This window comes from Electrophorus electricus, chromosome 5 (genome assembly GCF_013358815.1).
Source record: "Electrophorus electricus isolate fEleEle1 chromosome 5, fEleEle1.pri, whole genome shotgun sequence".
NCBI classification, from domain to species: domain Eukaryota; kingdom Metazoa; phylum Chordata; class Actinopteri; order Gymnotiformes; family Gymnotidae; genus Electrophorus; species Electrophorus electricus.
The window spans coordinates 13,725,866-13,747,615 of record NC_049539.1 but is presented as its reverse complement, the minus strand read 5'-3'; the positions used below and the strand labels follow the sequence as shown (position 1 = coordinate 13,747,615).

The 21,750-nt window shown below is 49.0% G+C and overlaps 1 protein-coding gene across 4 annotated transcripts in view; it reads left to right on the top strand.

Annotated features, from left to right (window-relative positions):
- Window positions 1–21,750, top strand: part of oxr1a (oxidation resistance 1a) — a 106,340-nt gene that overhangs the window by 42,035 nt on the left and 42,555 nt on the right. For 3 of the 4 annotated variants that reach the window (XM_035525883.1, XM_035525886.1, XM_027009529.2), the window contains one exon: window positions 5,888–6,081. In XM_035525883.1, coding sequence (XP_035381776.1) covers window positions 5,888–6,081 — 194 coding nt within the window. Of the gene's footprint in view, window positions 1–1,965; window positions 1,992–5,887; window positions 6,082–21,750 lie in introns of those variants that run through there. The other variant, XM_035525884.1, reaches the window with a different exon arrangement.

Below are 21,750 nucleotides of genomic sequence, written 5' to 3'. Positions count from 1 at the left end.
AAAGAGGAAAAAATGTAACGTGTATTGATCCGGCCGACGTCGCCTACATTGTAAACTTTTCCTTGGCCATTTTTTTAGCTCCTCCATCTGCTGGAGCGGGAACATGGCCGTATTCTTCAGTGTCGCGTGACTGACTACTGTTTGCTCATCACCCACCCACACATCAGTGGAAATGTCCATTAAAGTGTCCCAGAGAGATGACTTCACCCAGCACTGAGACCTGCCGGCAGCCCCCAGCTCTCCCGGACAGCATAGCGCCGGTCAGCTGGGGCCCACGTAGACCCAAATTCATCTGCTGAGATTCACCATGTTCTTCACATTCTTACCACAGGTTAATCAGTGTTCAAAGCTTTGAGGCAAAAAATGTAAAACCGGCTGTGTTCTGGAAGTAAATGCTGCTCATATCATTTATGGAAATTTTGTAATGAAGATGAAGTGGAATTTGATTAAGCGCCGTTAAGGCAGCGATCAGACTGCAGCCCGATTACCCCCCCCCCAGGTTCTTTTTCTTCTGTCTACTAAATGCCACTTTAAACTACATATCGATTGGAAGGAATATGATTCACACCAATAAAGCGTTCTTCCACAGTCACAAAGCTGCAGAGATAAATACTTATCAGGACATATTCAATCCCTATCGTTCCTTCACTCAATTAAGGCGTCAGACACGTCCACATCACTCTGAGATGGCTGAGTTTGTCCCTGCCACTTTTAGTGTATACTATTTTAACATCTTGCTGCCAATGTCTGTCCAAATAGTCTGTGAAAACAGTACTAAGATCATGTATTTGGTCCCACGTGTCCAATGTGACGTCACCGTACGTCAGCTGTGTGAGAACTGATATTTCTTGTGTTGTTCAATGCCTTGACAAGCACAGCCATAAAACCTTTTCGTGATCCACCTTCCTTTTGGTCCCAGCACAGATTTCTTTTCAGCGAACGCACAGTGAGGCCTCGAACGCAAATCTGAGGGGCAGCCGAGTTGAGCGCAATAGCAGGTCCTGGGCCATGTTCTTCTCCCCAGCACTTTTCGAAGCAAAGTTACGCCCATGGCATCAGGTGTTGTGTTTGTTCGTGGCCGGCCTGCCGTAACGCTGCCCCAGGGGCCATTGTCTTAAACAGCCGTGAGGAGATAAGCGTCACCTTTCGCGAGCCTTTTGTGGCGGCTCTGTTTTCGCCATCTCCGGTTCTCTGCGCCGCAGTAACAGGACACACAGGCGTAATTACAGTCGCGTTTTACCTCAGAAAAAAGGTGGCACACCACGACACTGGTCGTGGTCAGGTCCATGAGCGTCCGCTTCTTGACAGGCCTTACGTGCTTTGTTCTATCCAACCCCCCAACCCCGCCCGCTGCCATCTGCTTTTCCGGGATCCTAATCCATCTTGCTGGGAGAGATAAGCGAGAATCGACTTTGTCCCAAATTCCCCATCTTGTAAGACCCTAGCTTTTCCAAACTCTGTGAATCCCTACAGAGTGGTTCCGATTCCCATACCGGCTGGGGCTTGGGTAGTAGACTCGATGGGTAGAAGGAGAACAAATCGCCAACTGTCCCCGAGTCCACTCCACCCTCCCTCGCCTTACTATCCAACTCTTTCAGCTAGCCCCTGGGAGATAGCAGTCTACGCCAACCGGGCAGCATTCCCTTGTGAGTACACCCTTCTCCTCTTCCTCCCTGGCCTGCCACACATGAAAAGAAAGGGAGCTTTGCTTTCAGCCGTGAGTCATCCACCCGTTCCCCTCAACTCAACCCAGAGGCTCTTGGTACCCCCAACACCAAAGGGCCCCCCTCGGCCAGGCTCCAGCCAGGACTGTTGGCTGAGAGAGGGAAAAGGCGCAAGAGCGATGAATACGCACCCCGGATACGAGCTCGCCGTTACGCCACTGACACCCAGGCCATCTGTCGTACTGTAACCCTGGCTTCATGCTCAGGCTGTGGCTGACGCGAAGACATTCTGTGGCTGTCCCAGCATTCTTTTGGCATGGATTTACTGTGAGTAGCACTGGTTGGAACTAGTGTCAAAGCGAACTCTAACAGCCATAGCGAGGTCCTTTGTGCCAGTGCTTGGTGGTGGTGGTGGTGGTGTTTTTATTCTCAGTGAGGTAATCTCGTTGGTGTTTGCAGAGGAAATGGCATTTAATCAAACAGGCATGCGGCCGCGATTCTGACACACGGATCCCAACACAAGGAGTTCTTTTAATTAGAGCCCCCACAAGGCTCAAGCTGCTTGTGGTGGTGGTGTTTAGAATGGAGCTGTTTTGTTTACATCTGGTCTCAAGGGGTAGCTGGAGACTTTCCTCCCCCCCCCCACACACACACACACACACTTCTCCTCTCCTTCTCGTGCCCTCTGAGCAGGGAGTAACCGGCGGCCTGGCGCCGTTGACTGGTATCGGAGAAGTGACTGAAGATCCGGTTCTTGCACATCATGCAGCGTAGAGTGGGAGAGCGACAGACAGGGTCAGAGAGAAAGAGAATAACAGAAAGGGAGAGGGAGAGACCCGCTGAGCCCGGGTTTCCAGACTTATTTTCCATTTTGGCGTCTGCTGCAGCGGGAGTTCGGGGACATGGCGTCAGTGCCACTGTCTGGCTGTCTGCTCGGTATGGCTGGCTACAGCGGCCGCGTGCCCAGCGAGCCCGTCTTTGCTTTGCCTTCTGGGCTCGGGTCTCTATGAACCGGACTCCGGTTACTCCTCTGATGCCAATCGATGGCGCCAAGCGGCACGCAAAGAAGAAGAAGAACTGCGAGGGGGAGAGGAGGACTCCATCGTCTTCGACGCGCCGGACGTAACCCGAACCAGACGGGGAACTTGCAGCCAGAACAAGACGACGCTTGCGATTGGGCAGAGGGGTCGGCAACGGGCATGAGCCGGTGGGCGGGGCCTCGGTGTGGGGTCTTTCCGGCCGGCTGGGTGTAGGGCGCGGCACGGGGTAGCTTATGGCCCCGAGCTAGTGTGCAGGGGTGTGATAGAGGGATTGAGGGGGGGGTGAGCAGAGGAATTTACTGAGGAATCTGCACCATGACTCTGAGAGCACACACGTCAGCAAAGATAAGGCCAACACAGCCACTGGCGTCTTGCTCCTCAGTCAGGTAGCTAAATGCTGTATTACACAGGCATTTATTACATGCACACGCGACTATAAAATTATGATCAAGTTTCAAATGGCCCTTCATCTGTACTTCACAAGAGTAGGCGTCCATCGTTGCCTCGGGTTATGACAACTGCTATTTTTAGAAATACCGCATCCATTTACTGTCATAATAAGTAACACTCACTCATTTCTGTACTTTTGCAAGGGGTTGTGGGACTTTTTTTTTTTCATGCTTGGCAAGCTGTTCTGCTGTCATTTGTGCTCTCTCACTTCCTCTCTCTCCTCTCCCTTTCTGTCTCTCTCCCTCTGAGTTTCTTCCGCACTCCCTCTCTCCCATTCATTTTCCTGTGTCTCTCCAGCTCGCTTTCTCTCTTGCGCTGTCTCTCCTCCTCTCCCTGTCCCCAAATCCCTTTGCTCTACTGACTCATAAAAGAGAAAAGTAAACAAACTGCCATTGGGAGTTTGGAAGGCTAAGTGTCGTGTGTATCTGCTCTGGAGCACTGTGTGCGTGTGTGAGGTGCGAGAGTACTCTTCCTCCCCAGCCTGGGAATCTCATCCCCTCGTTAGCCTGATCGAGAGCACTCGACGCGGTCATTTTCACTACTAAACGTGAAATCTAGTCCACGCAATCATTGTAAGCGTCTGGTTTGCCACAGAAACATCATTTTTTAGGTGCGTGTGTTCGGGTTCTCCCCACCACTCCGCATTGCCACGCCGCCTCAACTCCAAGCCACGTCTTCCGTCGGCCCGCTCCGGCTCCTCTAAGTCCCGATGCCGTCAGCCCTTTCGGGATCGGCAGGATCGCAGAAGGGAGGAGTGCTGCGGCCATGCCGGAGTGACCCGCAAAGCCGTAATATATGTATTGTAACACCAATTTCCTGCCACGCTAGATAGTAGCGCTCCACAGTGCACTGTCTGTTGATTTTTATCCCAATGTTGCCCTTCGCAGTATAGACTCCGCGGAAGGATACATTAGGTACATAAACCGTGTGACAAACCCACATGCGCGTTCAGTGGGTGTTTTAATGGCCCATAATTAAACTAATGAAAACAATCTTGATGAAGGACATTTAAAAAAAAAAGTTTTTGGATGAATTCGCATGACGTAAAGAATATTATTTGCCTTCGTTAAAACGTTGGCCGGTCTTTAACTTATGTCATATCACGGTATTCCTAATGCACATTTGCAAGGAATTTTTATATATATATATATATATACACATACACACGCAGTGTTTACAATGTATAGCAACTTTATCGCAATATGTATGTCGTACGGATGTGACGCTCCAGGAGACACCTTATGTAACCGTATTTAACCTCGTTTAACGTTATTTAACCTTGCACCAGCAACATACAGTGAGAAGCAGGTATATTAACGCCTGCAGCCGTCTGATCCAAAGTCGTGAAAGCGTTTGAACCCGCAGCCTGTCAGCGAGGCGGAGCGGTTTTCCGCGTTTCAGTGGTTCCGTCTGTCTCTGCCTGTTTAAGGGAAAAGGAGGCTGCAGGCGCTCTGAACGTTCCACTCGCCTGCACAATCGATAATATGCGTTAATAAAAGTTGGCCTCTTCCGATGCGGTGATTACTAATTAATGTTAGCGAAGAGACATCCGCCGCGCCTTTGAGAAGAACGAACTCTGTCTCTCCCGCGCGCACGCCGCGGGTGCACCATCGCCTGGATGACGCTTTTGCACGTGCACAAATGCCTGACGAGTCAGCGTCACTGCACGCTCTATCGTAACCGCGCACAGGAAAGATTCCCAGTCTCGTCTCGCATCCTGCGTCTTGCACCAGTCCGGTTTCCCGCCTCGGCTCCACGCGGACCACGCAGCTCCGGCCAGTCCGGCAACTGACCGAATTTATGCGCGCGCTTGTACGTTTTTTGTATCCTTTATCACCGATTTGACGCCGTTACAAAAGGCTTCTTGAGTACGTGGTAAATGCCATTGTTACATGCACGATATCACGATATTTGCCTGCTCGCTAATGGCTTCCTTTTGCAAATGGCACGTATCTGATCCCGATGTCCTGGCTAATCAACACCACCTGCAGTGCCTCCACTGAGGCACAGCAAGGACAGGTGCCTTATGTGTGTATCCAGAAGCTTATGATGTGCTGGATTTATGTTGGGCCAAGGCAGTGTTTTTGTTATTCCCCAGGAGACAAACACTTAAAGTGTCTCAATTACCATGAAAAATGACCAGAACAAGCGATTTGTATTCGGATTGGCCTTTGGTCGACCAAACTGATGGAGCTGCCAGGGTCAAAATGTCACCTCCGCCTTCCTTGCTCATCTCTGTCTATTAAGGCGAGTGTGGCACAATGAAACAAATGCACTCAGTGTGTAATCAAGATATAACTAGATAAACGTATTTGCTCAGGGCAGAAAGAATCCTCCTTCAGTCATCATGGATTAGAGTTCCAGCCTTCATGCTGATATTGTGTTGCACTGTATGCTTGTTTTGCTCACACTAGTGTCATGTGCACTGGGCTGAGTTGGGTTCTCTGATCTCCCCCACGCAGGCTGAGTTGGGTTCTCTGATCTCCCCCACGCAGGCTGAGTTGGGTTCTCTGATCTCCCCCACGCAGGCTGAGTTGGGTTCTCTGATCTCCCCCACGCAGGCTGAGTTGGGTTCTCTGATCTCCCCCACACCAGCTGAGTTGGGTTCTCTGATCTCCCCCACGCAGGCTGAGTTGGGTTCTCTGATCTCCCCCACGCAGGCTGAGTTGGGTTCTCTGATCTCCCCCACACCGGCTGAGTTGGGTTCTCTGCTTGGTTCTCTCCTCCACACAGGCTACAGAAGAAATCGCAGTCGGTGGATATCAACTCCCAGGGCTTCACTGCCAGTCTGTTCCCAGGCCTGTCCATCAACCGGTCCTCGCCACCCGTTGCCAGGACAACCACATTCGAGGTGCAGGAAAACAACACAGCCAACTCCCAGCGGTGCAGTCCCCGATGCGGTGAACTGAGAAGGGACTACACCATAGGTAAACGAGCGTCTGGCTTTTTCTGATTTGCACATTGTGTGTGTGTGTGTGTGTGTGTGTGTGTGTGTGTGTGTGTGTGTGTGTGTGTGTGTGTCGGGGGGGGGGGGGGGGTCACTGAACATACTTGTGTGTGTGTGTGTGTGTGTGTGTCCATGGGTTATCATTGTTCACCTGACTTGTAGTGATGCCTGAACACTCTGACTCCAGCGCTGCGAGCCAGCCTCATACTCGCTCTTCCTCTCCCACTTCACACTCTGCCCCAGTGCTCTGACTAACACTGGCCCCTGCAGGGCCCTCCGCGCAGCCAGTGCTTGCAGGGCATGAATACTTTCTTCATCTCATCTAGTGTGAGTGGTACTCTTGGTGAAGGCCCCATAGGCTAAGGCAGACTGTGAATGAGAACATTAACTTGGCAGACAATGACTCGCATTCAATAATCTCATTTCTAGAACACAAAGCCAGTGGTTACCAGTGCTCCTCCTACAGAACTGCCTTCCCTGTCCTGCGGATTCCATCTCCGCACTCAATCTAATACACCTTATACAGCTGATATAGGATCAGATGGTAGGGTGGAAACTAAACTCTGTAGTAGCTATCCGGGAGCGAGGCTGGTCATCACCGCACCTCACTGCATCACTGCACATCAAGGCAGATCATTGTATCACTGCATATCACTCTGTCTGTGCATCACTGTATCACTGCCTATCACTGCACATCAGTGCTCATCACTGCACTTCACTCTCACTCTGTATCAGTGCACATCACGGCATCACTGTGCATCACCAAATTGTGTATCAAATCACTGTGTCACTCCATTTCACTGTATCATTTTACATCACTGTATCACTGTCACTGTTTCACTTTACATCACTGCCATCCAGTCCAGTTTTTATTTATGATTAGCAGAATTAGCATTTTTGAGTGACATTGTCTATTAAAGTAGAAAACACTAATACTGATGGTTTGCCAGTTTGAAGTGATGCAATTTGTGCTTCAACAATGGAACTGCAGTCCATATGTGTTAATAATGAACTATATTGAGTATAAACACCATTAAACACTCCCAGTTCCCCTTTGGATGGAGACAGCAGAAGCTCAGTTAACCCATTCGTGTAGCCTCTCTTTCTGATCTGGTCCGGACCGTGCGTGCTCCCCACAGGCTGGACAAGGCATGTACTGATGAATAGAGCTTCGCCCCAATACCCCAAGACGCCACAAGACTGAAGAACGACTTAAGAAAGCGACGCTTCTCAGGCGGCACTAGGGTTGCCACCTTGTCTACAAGCCAAAACTGAACCCTCCTATTCCATAGGACTCACCACTAAGGTGTCTTCCACCTGCACTTTGTATTTGACTTTGCCGGTACAAGGAAAAAGTGAGGAGTGACAAACTAAACCCCACTGCAGTTCGGGAGAACATGGCAAAAAAAAAAAAAAAAAGGACATATAGAAGTCAAAACGAGACATACAGAGTGAAAAATGGACAGGCAGCAACCCTACGCAACGCGCATACTGATGTCTTGATAAATATATTTGTAAGTAATTTGTAAGTCGGATAAGAGTGTCTGCCAAATGCTGACAATGTAAGTACCCAGCTGACGGAGAAGTGAAGTTAATTGAGCATTTAGTATGACCTACCGTGGTATGGTGCTGACTCACCCCTGCTAGCTGGGCGTGTTTCAGTGACGGCATATTAGATGAGCCGTTTCTTAAGACATTATGGTGTCTGATCCCATTCATTTTCAGTGGGACACGTCAGTCCCATCACACTTGGGTGATGCAGTGCGTGACTAAGTTCGAAATGGCTTACTGCATACTCTGTACTGCATACTGTGTACTGTACTCCATATATAGTGTATACTGGTCCCCGTAGTAGTGTGCAGTATAGTATCCAGTATGTGAAAAATGCAAACCATACTACAAGGTCACGCGAACGTACGAAGGTTCCACACACTTGTGAAAGATTTTCTGCCACCATTGTATGGCAGGATGCAGTACACCACGAAGCTCTGTTCATGTACTAGAATATTTGTAGTAGTACATCAGTACATCATCCGAGTATTGTTCACTTACTGCATACTACTACAAAAAGTTACATTTTGTTAGCCTATATTCTGCTCACGTACTCGTTTAGTTAGTTTGTTAAGAAGCTCAATCAAACTTTTCATTTCGATTGGATGACACAGGGAACACATTGTTCACGCCCAGCTGAAGAGGAGGTATCCAATTATATTTATCATCGCACCAGACCAACGGTTATACCATCAAATTACACCATAAATGCACCAACAAAGGTTACATTAATTAGCATTAACATATTGCTTGTGCCGTGCTTAGGTTACCACGTCTGGTATAAAACAGCCTTTAGGGATTATGTTCATTGTAATGTTTTCTGTTAAGAAATCCCCGTTCACTGGAAGCATGACTATGGCAGAGCAATGCCCTCGGACATATCTGGTGTCTGGTTACAGCATTCATCAGTGATCCGGGAGGTCGCTTCACTTGAGAGAGAGCTGCTTCCCTTCCGTTTTGGAGCACATAACTGCCTCAATAACGGACTATGTTTGTCAGGATTCCGAGTACGGGTCCAGGTCCGTGGGATTTGACTGGACATCAAGCAGGATGTGTGCGAGGAAGAGAATTACTGAAGTAGCACTGAAGAGACAGTAGCAGACAGAACATATGGTTGTAAATGGCTGCTATTTGGATTGCTTCGCCGTCTCACCCGTTGTTAAGTACGTTCATATTGCCTTCATATTAAGTGCTTTTGTGCCATTTGGTTCAGGCAATGTTAAATTAGCTGCGTAACATTGCCCTGTAATAATACGGCAGAATGTTGTGTCTTACGGTTTAGCGACTGTGGGGATTGGACATAAATGCAGAAAATGAAAGTTGTTGGAGTGCAGTCTGACTCTCTCACTCGGAGCACTCATCCCTCTAATTGGAGGAGAGCACTAATGTATTCGCATTGGATGCTGCCGGCGCCGTGCTGGGCCCCCCTCCTGGGCTCTGAGACAGCGGTGCCGTTAAAGCCGTCCAGCCGCTCCATCTGCTGCATTTTAATGCCTGGCCCTGGCGCGAGCCTCCAGACCACACCCATCTCAAGGGAATGAAGGGCTTTGGAGTTGTTGTTGTTGTTATTGTTGTTTATTGAAGATCATTTTCAGTTGTGTGAAGGATCGAGGACTTTTCGCCTGTTGTAGGTAGCTGTGCAGTACTGCGGAGAGTTAGAGGGACTCAGACTACACTGGGAAAGAGGCGCTCAGGGTGCATTAAATAACAAGGCTGACATCGCCTTAATCGACGTAAGGCAGTGTTGCGTAAGACTGCTGTAGTGTTAAGGTGATTGATCTGTGTTATACAGCCATGAATAGAAATGCGTGCAGTTGGAGGCAGCGTGGGTAATGACGTCTACTTCTCGTTTTTCCGCATTTAAACCACTTTATTGAAATGAGTGCCTACATTTTTTTTAAGTGTATAGAAAACACAGCAAAATGGTGGTGCAAAATGAGGGACTAATAGCACAATAAAACAGAAGCGAGGGACTTTGTTCCAACCTCAGTATCTGCCATACATCGTTCTCTGACCAATCTTTTTAAAAACAAACGCTCACCAGAAGCTTACGCAATGGAGTCTGCTGTGCAAACAGTGGTTGTGCGACTGGAGGACACACGGCGTTCTTTCCAGACTGGAAGCGCGAGGGGAGGCGTTGCCGGCTGCGCCGCCGTCTCGGCGCAAGCGGGAGGAGGCGGGAGGAGATGGGCAGGCGGCACACGACCCTCTAGGGGGCGCCGCGGCGCCGCTCCCCCATCAGGAAGCTGGCCGAGCTTTAGCAGCGGGAAGAAAGCCCCCTGATGGAGGAGAGACAGTGGCAGAAGAACAGGAGTGTGACGTGCACACTCTCTCTCTCTCTCAGCACTCTCTCTCTCTCTCTCTCTCTCTCTCAGCACTCTCTCTCTCTCTCTCTCTCAGCTCTCTCTCTCTCTCTCTCTCTCTCTCTCAGCACACTCTCCTCTGTATTCTGCAAAATAGATATTATGTTCTGTATTTTTGTACACAAAAGTGAAGTGAATCAGACCAAAAGCGGAGCGAAATTAGACTTCTTCAGGGAGGGACCTTTCAGTTAGCAACGGGTGCTGGGGGGCGGACACGCTCGCGCTCAGGCAGGACAGCAGGACGCAGGCAGCTACCAACCCACCTGACAGGCCTACGACAGCTCCTGCAGGGCAGTCTCTAGCACCTGGCCACAGCCGAAGGCTCCAAAGGCAGGAAATTAACAGCTGTACTGATTAAGGCAGAGATGCTCCTTCTCCTCATCACGGCGCTTCAGGCAGTCTGCAGTGCAGAAAGCGTTTAACGTCACGGCACGCTACTTTGGATGCGCAGTCTATAATCCATAATTCTAAGATTTCATTAAGATTAAAGGCCTGCATTAGCATTACTGGGATTCTGGAGTTGATTGGTGATGTCTGCAGTTGGTCTGTGAATGCACACTAATCTTGGTCTCAAAAGCTCATCACTTAGAGAGGGTTGTTATTGGAGTCTTGGTCTGAGTCATGGAGGAATCTTGCCAATAACCATAGCAGTAACAACCCACAAATGGGACACGGGTGAGTGATCAGTGTGGGTGTCACTGATGGGATGTTCAATCATTCATTAATCATGACACCCCTCACAAGCTTCTGAAAGCATTTGACAAACACACCTGAAGCTCATTATTTCTCATTATTAAGTTCACACAGTTATAGCAATATTAACACCTTAATAAATTGACCATCAAAATTGGGAGGATTAATGGGGGCACTGCCCTGATTAGCAGGGAAAATGAATTCATTTTAATTATTATTTCCTTAATGATTGTTAATTCGGCCTCAACTCATAAAAGCAGCAAATGCGACGACGTGATTATTTCCCGTCTAGCTGGAATACCGCTCACAATCACAAGCGCTGCAGCTAAGGATATGTTTACTGAGTAATCGGAGATAAAGGAAACTGAGAAATGTGTTAATAATGACAAGAGGTATCAAATCCTCTAACATGGAGCTATAGAAAAACAACAAAATCATCCAACACAATATTAATGGTGAGCCTAGTGTGGCTAAAACAAGAAGAAAAATGAAATATTAAAAAATTACATAACTAAAGATTATTATTAACCTGTGAGAAAAATCAACTACCCAATTGAACATTGTTTAGCAGATGGGTGAAAGAAGTCACCTCATCCAGTTCTAACGCACAGACATTAACGTATGAGCTCCTCACCCACGCTTGGGTGGCTTCAACCACGTCGAACCATCTGAACGGATAATGGAGAGTTTGGTTGGTTCACAAGCAATGAAACGGCCCGGCTCGGTCTTGAGCCCTGGACCGGTTTCCCAAAGCTGGCTCAGTCAGAGAGACGCACAACAAAACCTCAGTCTCCATCAGCGCACACAAAAACGAGTTTGCTTGATCAAGAGCGGGCCTGTAGGTCACCAAAAAGGTGATCGGCGAATTCAGATGAACCAGTACTGAAGATGAATTAAACAAACTAAAATGACTCGGGTCTGTTTTAATCGACTTGGCGAGAAGCTGTCTGCCCGGTCCCTCGGAACAAACGAAACTTCTTAGCTTCTTCTCGCGTAAGCTTTGCAGAAGCTTCCTTTTTTCCCCTCTGTCTCCTCTCAAACTATCAACACCCCTTTTTTTAATCAGGTATGCATCAAGGGATTGGGCATGCCTCTTATCAAAGTTTGTGCATTTTAACGATGGGGAAATTCCTTTAGGGCATGCTAAGGAGGTTCACAGTCACCTTCATTAAATGGAGTAAAACAATCAAACATATTTCTTAAACTATTCCAAACCTCACAGTCTTTGAATGAAGTTTATGAAGTGGTGGAGTGTCATACACACACGTGGAATATGCAAAGCGATTACGCAATCATTTTAATTCCTTTCCCACTATCTTGAAGCTACAAACTGCTAACTTTTGATCTATATAACTTGTCTAATTGGTTCATATAAGAAGATTTCTAGCAAACACAATTGACTTGGTTAACGATTTTGTTTACGATAAGCATGAGGTAAGCACATTTTTAATGAAGTTAATTATAATGAATAATAATGAACAAGCAATGAAGAGAATAAGGAAACAATGGACAAATTATGCAAATGAATAGACATCACAATTTGAGGATTACGCTAGATAACCAGACATTACTGGAGCGTATTGCACCCTTTGAGGACATGGGAACACCATGCTAAACTTAAACCTGTGGGAACAGAAACGTGTATATATATCAGCATTTCTGCTCTTCATTTGGCACAATGTACCTTTGTAAGAGAAAAGAATTGAATGTACATATTGACAGCTTCTGCAGATGCGTTCGTGTGGAAGTGTCTTCGTCCTTGGGATGTGCACAGAAATGTTTGGATGTCCTGGTAAATTGAAGTCTGATGGAATTTCGAGTCATGGTTCCAGGAGTATAACCAGGCTGGGAGAAGGTTCCTGCATTCCAGTCTGTGGATTTATGACACTAAGAATGTCCTGGAAGACTGGAGGGAAAGGTCAGAGGGTCAGGCAGGGGTGGCAAGCCTGAGTTGGTGGCATTTTATGGACAGTGTTGCTAGGCGTCGTCACACCACAGGGATCCTGTTTTCTGTCCATGGGCAGGAGGTGAGACAGCTCAGCCTTACCCAACCACGATGTGATCTGTCTTCACTACACACCGTAACCGCTATTCACAGTGGGTATCCAGATGGCTTATAACATGTCAACAGGAAAATGCATTCTTTACATACAGGTATTGAAACCAAGTCTCAACCATGTCTGTTTTGCAACAGTACAGAAATGAGTCCGAGTGTTACTTATTATGACAGTAAATGGATGCAGTATTTCTAAAAATAGCAGTTGTCATAACCCGAGGCAACAATGGACGCCTACTCTTGTGAAGTACAGATGAAGGGCCATTTGAAACTGATAATTTTATAATCCTGTGTGTGTGTGTGTGTGTGTGTGTGTGTGTCATAATGCTTGTGTAAGTACAGCATTTAGCTCTCTGACACGAACACTGTCAGCCCTTCCTTCACGCTCTTCTACCCTACTTCTCCACTTCCTGTTCTGCTGTTGTGTCTGCACATAAACTCTTTCCACCTCGGGTTTCTCCTGCCTGAATCTCCAAGTCTCCATCAGTATCGGCAGAGGACGCACTGCTGGTTCTCATCCAACTCCCACTCCTCTCTCGGCCCCGCCTTGGAGGGCCGCGTGGGCCCAGCTCATCGTCGTAACAGGCCTGGGATGGTCAGAGTGTCTGACCTGAGGTGCAGTTGTAGGAGGTAGAGTGGTCAGATGCAGTGGTTGGAGACACCGTGGACAAGCCCAACAGCTGGGCAGTGGAGAGATGTCCCATCTGAGGGGTGAAATCGTGCTCCTCGTCCCGCCGATCCTACAGATGTGACAGGCTCCTCTGCCAACGTCACGGCTTGCCACCTGCAGATAGGCGGCAAGAAGAGGAACGCACTACAAGAGAGTGAGGGAGTGAACTGGGTGTGTATACGTCACCCATAATCCTCATAAGAATCTGGTAATGCAAGCATGTACTTCACATTCTCTAAATGACACATATGAGGATGTCCTCTTCAGGAGCGTACGTGGTCCGCCCTTGCGTGTCCTCCTTTGTGTCTTGTACTTTTCCTCATAGCCTCTGGTTATGACTAAGAGAAGCTAATTAGCAGTCTTACGCTGAGCATGTTTACATACAACAGGGGCCTTCACAGCTTGACCCTGCAGTCTTATTCCCTGAGACATCACACCCATGACACTGGCTGTATCTGAGTTGGGGTACGGGGGGGTTAGAGGCGGCTGTATAACGTGAGCACCCACACCAGAGCTGCGCCAACCTCGCACGCACCCAGCTCTCTGGCTGGAATCTGCCAGTGGCTAAGTAGATCACGTAGACCAGGCTCTGGGCTTCTCTCTGGGCGATTGTTGAGAGCGCAGGAGTGGTTGAGGCCGTGAAATGGAGCGGTCAGATGGGTGAGCACATGAGCGGTTCCAGGGGGCTTGTGTTTTTGCCTCAAGTGGGGAGAGTGCTGCTCCCCCCGCTGCCTTTGTAGCTGGCAACACGTGCAGAACCTGCGAATACCAATTTTTGACCCCCACCCCCCACCCCCACCCCCCGCTCCCTGCAGTGCTACATCAGCTGGAGACGGGACACAGCCCCTGGCCCCCCGGGGAAAATGTGATTGACAGTCACTTGTGCCTGCACCAGGGGGTGTGTCACTGGAAAGTCGTGTCATCCTTCACTCGGGAGTGGAGGGTGGGGGCAGTGTCAACATAACGACACATCAGCCTCCTTATGGGTAATGATCATTACGCTAAAGAACTGGAAAATGGCCGTGATCCGAAAGAACCTCGCTTGGCAAGAGCCGCAGTGTTTAGCTCTCTGACATCCAGAGCTGCTGAGGTGTCAGCTCTGACGTCCAGAGCCGCAGTGTTTAGCTCTCTGACGGACGGCGTCTCACTGGTGTGATCGTAGCCTACTGCCTACAGGAGCTGGACACCGCTACAGATGAGCCTCCTCTAAGCTCTACAAGCTCGACTAATAGGAGGCTCCATCTCAGCACTCTTCACTCAGCTAGACTCAGTGGTGCTGGGTGCTAGCCTGGTGAAGATCTACATATCCGTGCTGATTAAGGGAACACCTCTCCCAGAACGGCCGTTTATTATTGTTTTGTTGACAATAAATAAAAAGCGGTGGCGACTGGTTCGCTCGGTTTTGGCTCAGCATTAGTGGTACCGCAGGGGTATTTTTGGAGCGTTTGTGCATGTTGTTCTAAAATAAATTGAGTTTTGAATTATGTGTTTTAATTTCTTTCTTTTTTCTGCTTTTTTTGTGCGGGGGAGGTGGCCAGCGGGATTATGTAAGCCTTGGTTTTAGAATGGCAGAGTCATCATTTTTGTGAACTTGTACAAACGCACTGAGAGCTACACCTTGGTATCTGTCGGTCCCAGCAGTGTCCAGCAGGGGTCTGTCACTGATCAGCAGTTCTTGTATCCAGCAGTGTTATATGACAGTATTGTCCAGGCTTCAGACAGGTTCTCTGTGGCTGTGCTTGAGATGAGCCTCAGGTAAGGACAGTGCGTTCGTCAGCACTTCTGTCTGCCCTAAGAAACCTCTCACACACACACACACACCCACCCTCATGCTTCAGCTCCTCCATGTCCATAGCACTACGACCACAAACTGCTCTGAGTGTGTGTGTGCACGCGTGCGTGCACGCATGTATGCAAGCACGTCTGTTTGTGTTTGTGTTAATTCCGTTTTTACAGTGCACGGCCGTGTGGAACAACTGACCTTTAGGAGCAGTGTGCCTTGTAAACAGAAGGGAGCGAGATGTGCCAAGAGAGGTGTGACCTTTCACCCCTGCCCTGCAAGCAGTCACGCCATTGTGACGATGCTGCTGTTGCTGTCAGGCACGCAGTGTCAACTCGCTATCTTGTTTTGTCAGTCTGCATTTTTTTCATCCTACCACAAATGGACCTGTTTTCTCATAACAATTCTCTACATTTTAACTGAATATATGGTTAAATCGCAAAGCAACTCCACAATATAGTAAGTTGGTAAGGCAAAGAAACTACGCTGGCCCTGCGTGACGATGACGCATCTCTCCATTGCTGGATGCTGACTGAAATATTACCAAAGACGGCCATGAGTGGAGATGATTCATACCAGGGTCTGGAGAGGCAATATGTTGCCTTCCCCTTGTGGGGGAGGGGGGACTCCAGTTTTGTCACACGGGGCAGCATTATTCTGCAAAGGTAACCCAGAAATGTCTAAAGATATTTAATTCCAATCTCTGTACTTATTCAACATTTTCCCCGCATTGTTGGAATATTATGTTACGCCATATCACATGGCTAATTAAAACATCATTTGCATGTAACTATTCTAAATGTTTTGATTATGTGGAATAATACACCACTGGTCTGCAGTATAATGCAGTGTGCAGTGAGCCCTTGATGTGATTTGGTATAAAATTGTCCCGCATTATTTTAACCGAAAGCATTTATAATTGATGGGTCGTCTGGACCACTGTGAGTCAACTAAACACCCACAGAATCCTCGCCTGGAGTGTCTCACATTGGTCAGAAAACCTCTACGCATGCAGTAAAAAATATATATTGTCATTTGGTTGAAGGCTCATCTGCTTATGCAATTTCAGTATCGCAAAGGCCAAGATTGTGAGGAACAGTGTGAACTGCGCAGTCTGATTGGTCCCTGTGGCCACCACGCACCTCGCTGTGTTCCTTTACCCGCATTTGGCAGCTCAACACATCCCATGTTCTCTGGGCAACAGCAAAGAGCTGCGCGCCTCAAAGATTCATGGTGTGGTCCAGGGGCGAGAAGGCAAACAGTTTGCTTTCCTGGCCGTGGCTTTGCTTGCAGGCCTGGATTTACAGCCGTGTGCCCACGGAGGGATACGTGAGGCTGGATTTATCGCCTTGGGCCTATAATTATGGCAACTGGTTCTCTCTCTCTCGCTTTCTCTCTCTCTCTCTCTCTCTCTCTCTCACTTTTTATCGTTCTTTCTCTGTCTGTTCTAATATCTCTCTTACACTCTCTCTGTCTGTCTGTCTCTCTCTCTCTCTCTCATTTACACACACACACGCACGCATGCGTGCGTACAGGCACTCTCCAGGGTTCCACTCAATCGCGCAATTTCTAAATGCCTGAGCACTGTCCGTCCTTACGGGCCTGGACACACTTTCAGTCCCGCTGTGGACTGGAGCAGCGATTGATTGCAGGGATCTTAAGTGGACGAGTAAGCAGTTTCCCCAGCGCCTCTCCGACATGCCTATCGATTCCTACGCAGCGCCCGGAGAACCCACGGCCGTTTGAGTTTCCGCCCGGCCTGCAATGCCCCGAGCGTTCGCCGCATAGCGCAGCTCGGCTCACGCAGCACCCCCAGCTTTTCCCTTGCCGCCCAAATCTCCGTCCCATCCGCCGTGACGAATGCCCGCTCTCCAGACCGTCGGGGCCCGGCGGTTCATGCTTATTCACAGCGAATTCCATGGGGACAACAGTTTGCCAGGAATGATTACAACGCAGTGGGTGGACTGTTAATTTCGTTGGGTTGGTTGTGTTAAATGCACTCTTGAGGCACACATTTAGGTTTTTTTTGGGTTTTTTTTATGTAATGCACCTCAGTTGACATGATAATTGACACCCAAACGGGGCTTGCATTAGCACTGCTTAAACAGACAAGCTTACCAGAAGTCTGATAAAGGAACCCAACAACCGAATAACAACCGAATAAGCCCACTATATAAACTCTCACGTCTAATATATTCCTTCCCTCTTCTACTTATCCAACTCAATCTGTTACAAAACAGACTGCATCTTTGAGGTAAAATAACTGCAATATCAGCTAAATGTTCAGTATTCCTTCCCAAATCACTGACTCTGAATATTTATTACATCCAAGCAACCCCAAATGAGGTGCTGTTTTCATGCGATCGGTGGCGAGTTTTCCCCATACTCGTTTGCTCATTATGCAAAGACTGGTTGTAATAGCGCCGTGTCCTCCAGCTGTGTAATATCCGAAACGCAGAAGTCATTTTCCACTACAGAGGCGCGGCGGCGAAACAAAGCAGCCAGAAGTCTTGCGAAATCTGTGCAGGGAAGATAAAGGAAGCCTCCTGAGGAGTTAGTTATGTCACCCAAAGGCCCGGCAAATCCAAGCCGGAGCGAAGTGCGTGCCTCGCCCCAAAAACGAATATATGTAGATGCCGCCTCAATCAGTCGAATGGATCTGAGAGTTCCACCCTTCCGTCACGCGCCGCCGCAGTTTTTAATTTCGCCCTCGTTTGCGCGATTAGCTGGAGGCGAGCGTTGCTCATGCGCCTTATCCCCCTGCCACCCCATCTCAAGGCACCTGTCAGTTTTCTTTCATCTCCAAATGAAAGCAGACGGCCTTGCGGCCGTCACCATTCACACACCGCGGCTTCACATAATGGTGGAATATATGACCGTGTCTGTTATCAAAGAGAAAGCAATGAAACAACAGCCCCCCAACCCCCAGCAGAGGTTAATGACTCAACACAAGATGAATTGGGTTTTGTCTGTCACCTACATACCTTACACCCAAACAACCTTCCAAACTGAACACACACACACACACACACACACACACACACACACACACACACTGTTCTCCTCGAGACCTTGCTCTATTCTTGCCCAGCCCACCCTGGAACATAATAAACTGGCCTGATGGGAGGGACTTCTTATGGGAGGGAGGGATGTCTCATGAACGTCACCACAATTATGTGGCTACACTGTGCTGTCTTGTACCTCCACCCAGGATGCTCCTCCAACGCTGAGGGAAACGGCCACTAATACAGCCAGGAACCCGGTTTCTCTGTACTAGAGTCCTGCTCCCAATCTACCAACAATCCGTCCTGTATGTCCAAATGGGTTCCTAGTCTCTTTTATATTCACATTCACATTCTGAATTTCAATCTACTATAAAACAATTTTCTGTCCCACCAATGTCATTTGCTAAAATTGGCAAAATGATCTCGGTATGGCTGTCACAATTAATTACCTAAAAGCTTAACCAAAACACATGAGGAGATACGGCCTTCACACCAGCATATGTGAAATGTTGCTGACAGGGTCTACAGAGGTGAGCTGGCCGTGCGGGAGGGCTGGCGTGTGGAGGGATTGATGGCGCTAATGGACTCTGTGCGCAGAAGAGCCCCAGGGCAGTGGCACAAAGGAGCCGGCAATGAATGAGGCCACCTGGGAGACGACCTCTCGGGAGGAGGTGGGTCAGCGTTTTCGGTGGCACCGGGCGGGGGTTGGGAGCAGTCGACAAGCGGCGAATTCACTCGGTCGGTGTAGACGCAGGACCTCAGGCCTGCAAGCCGAACAGCAGGTGATGGCTCAGTGACTGCACTTAAGGGAAGCCTGCCATCGGGACCTCGTGGTGCCATTCTGTGGGACCATGTGAGGCCACTGCTGGATCTCATGCTGCCTTCACAGGACCACATGTTGCAGCTCTGGGGGACCATGCACTGCAGCTCTGTGGGACCACCCCCCCCCCCCCCCCCCCCCCCCCCCCCCATGGGGGCAGGTGGACGTGTATCCGGATGCTGTAATCGCTGTAATCCACTGCCACAGCTGAGACTGAATTCGCAGCATGTGCTCCGGAAGCAGGGCTAGCCATGGCACAGGCAAACTCAGCGCCTCAACAGAAAGGCTGCGAGAGACTGGGGGAGGGAATATTCTGATACAGACCTGAACACAATCCAGTGTGACGGAGGGGGTTTCATCTGCTAGAAATAGCTCAGTGTCTCTGATGCGATTATCTTTGTTCTGGAATTTTCTCTCTCTCTCTCTGTCGGCCTGTCTGCGTGTGAGGGTATGGTTTATTTTGTGTTCCTCCCTGTCTTCACTCCCTTTCCTGTCTCGAATATCACCAGAAACCGCTCGGTGTATAGCCATTGTGCTTAGGACACTGAGCCGTGAGGCGTCCACGCTGCCCACGGCCCCCACAGCTGACCACCCATGACAGCGTCTCCGCAGTCTCATCGGCCAAGGCCGTCACGGGGCTTTCGGGTAATTGCGGAGCTAGCCTAACAACCGCTCGGGTCAATCGGCCAGAAGACGGAAACTGCGTGTCATTAAAACCACTCCGGCCAGCTTCCCCCAGCAGTCAAGGTGGAGAAGTGGAGGAGAGCCACGCCCACCACTCCTTGTGCACATGGCCAACAAACGGCCTCGTTCGAACACGCCCTCGCGCAAGCCGCCGGCCCGTGGGCCGGGGCAGAGGTGGGTGATGCTCGTCCTGTATCTCGCATAAGCACCGTAACATTCCCTCCCCTTCTTCCGTGATCGCTCCAGCCCCAGCAGCTTCCCTCCTTGCCTTTCGCCTTGTGAATATTCATGAATTGCCGTGGCGGCTTGGACAACATAATCATCTGTTAGACGCTGCTGTCAGCACGCGGGGAGTGAAAGCAGTACTTTCCCGACGAGGCAGCCCGATCCGGGCTATTATATGACTGCTCGGTTTACACCTGAGACGCAAAGCAGGAGCCTCCCCCTGACAGCCTGCTCGCTGTGCCCCCAAGCTGCTGTGCCCTGGGGGAGACTCCCAGAGGGGTTTTCCCAGCACGTCTGACAGGATGGACGTGGACTTCAGCGGAGACGTGCTCCACACTTACCCCCCACCACCACCACCACTTCGCTCAGATGGGTTCACCCTCACAGCCTACAAATGTTGCCCAAAAAAAGGCAGGGAATTGCCAGTGTTGCTGCTTTCTTTTTTGGGTACTGTATTAGCCATGAGTGTTGGGACCAGATCCGCATGCCTGTATCCTCTCATGTTGGGAGCATCAGGAGTGCTTGGCTGCCCCCTCTGCAAAGTGCACATGTGCACGGGGCCTGGTGTGTTCTGGCTAGTTGGTCCAGTGAACCGTGAAAAGCTCACCACAATGGTTCATTACTGGCTGCTTTGTCTTCATGGTGGTGGTGGTTGTGAATTTGTCGGGGTGTGTGTGTGTGTGTGTGTGTGTGCAGCATGCTTTTTGATCATGCTAAATGTTTGCGTGTGTGTGAAGTGTGCTCCCTGATTATATAATGTTTGTGTGTGTGTGTGTGTGTGTGTGTTGTCCCTGATGGGGTGGGCTTTGTTGGTTTATAATAAAATCCTTCTTCCTCTGAGGATTAAACATAGTGTGTAATTAAGGCTGGAAGCGGGTAACAGCCGCAACAGAGTCCTTCTCTCCCCAACATCCAGCTCTGCGTTCTGTCCCAGCCTCTCACCAGTAAAAATATGTGTCCCCTTCAGAACAAAGTTCCATTAAACATTCTCATTAAACATGTCCATTAAAAATGTGTCAGCTGTGTAGCTGATATTACGACCCCTTCCCCAGTCGCTATTGTAGCATGCTGAACTCTGCTAATGACTGCACTTTGCATTCCAGTGATTACATTCTTATAACTATATCGCTATACTAGATCAGCGCAAATAATTCTTGATTTTTATACCCCATAGTTCCCCAATGGATTATCCATCCTTTTGCTATTGCAAGTTATAAATACATTAAAGAACACAATGCACAAACCACGTAATGCTCATTTATCCAGCCATTTGCAGCGCAAGATGAATGAATTATACTCAGTAGGACTTTAGTTAAAGAGTCCATTAACACACATCGGACCGAGTGAGAGTTAGAGTGGCATCATGGGAAAGCTGCAGTATTTGGGATTGATAGGAGTGGAACAGGGAGGGGGGTGGAGGTCTGCTTTAGTCTCCCTGTGCTGTTAAGGCTGGTTTTATTTCCTCATCTCTGGAATCAGCAGAGAGAGCTTGGACTGGTCAGCTCAGACTGAGCCTTAATTACAATGGGGCCTACTGAGAACTCCTAATCAAAGACCTTTTAAGATCTTACGCAGGTCTGGGTGTCCCAGTGTATGGGCAGGGAGGGTTGTGTAGGTGAATGTTTACCTCTCATTCTCTTTCTGTCTCTCTCTGTCTTCCTTTCTTTTCCTCCCTCTCTTTCTCTCACTCTCTCTTCCATTCTGTGCCAGTCGTCCCCCTCCCACCCCCCTGCTGATATGAAACAGGATAGTTCCTTGAGTCCAGATTGTAATGGATGACTGGACTAGCACACTGCGTGACA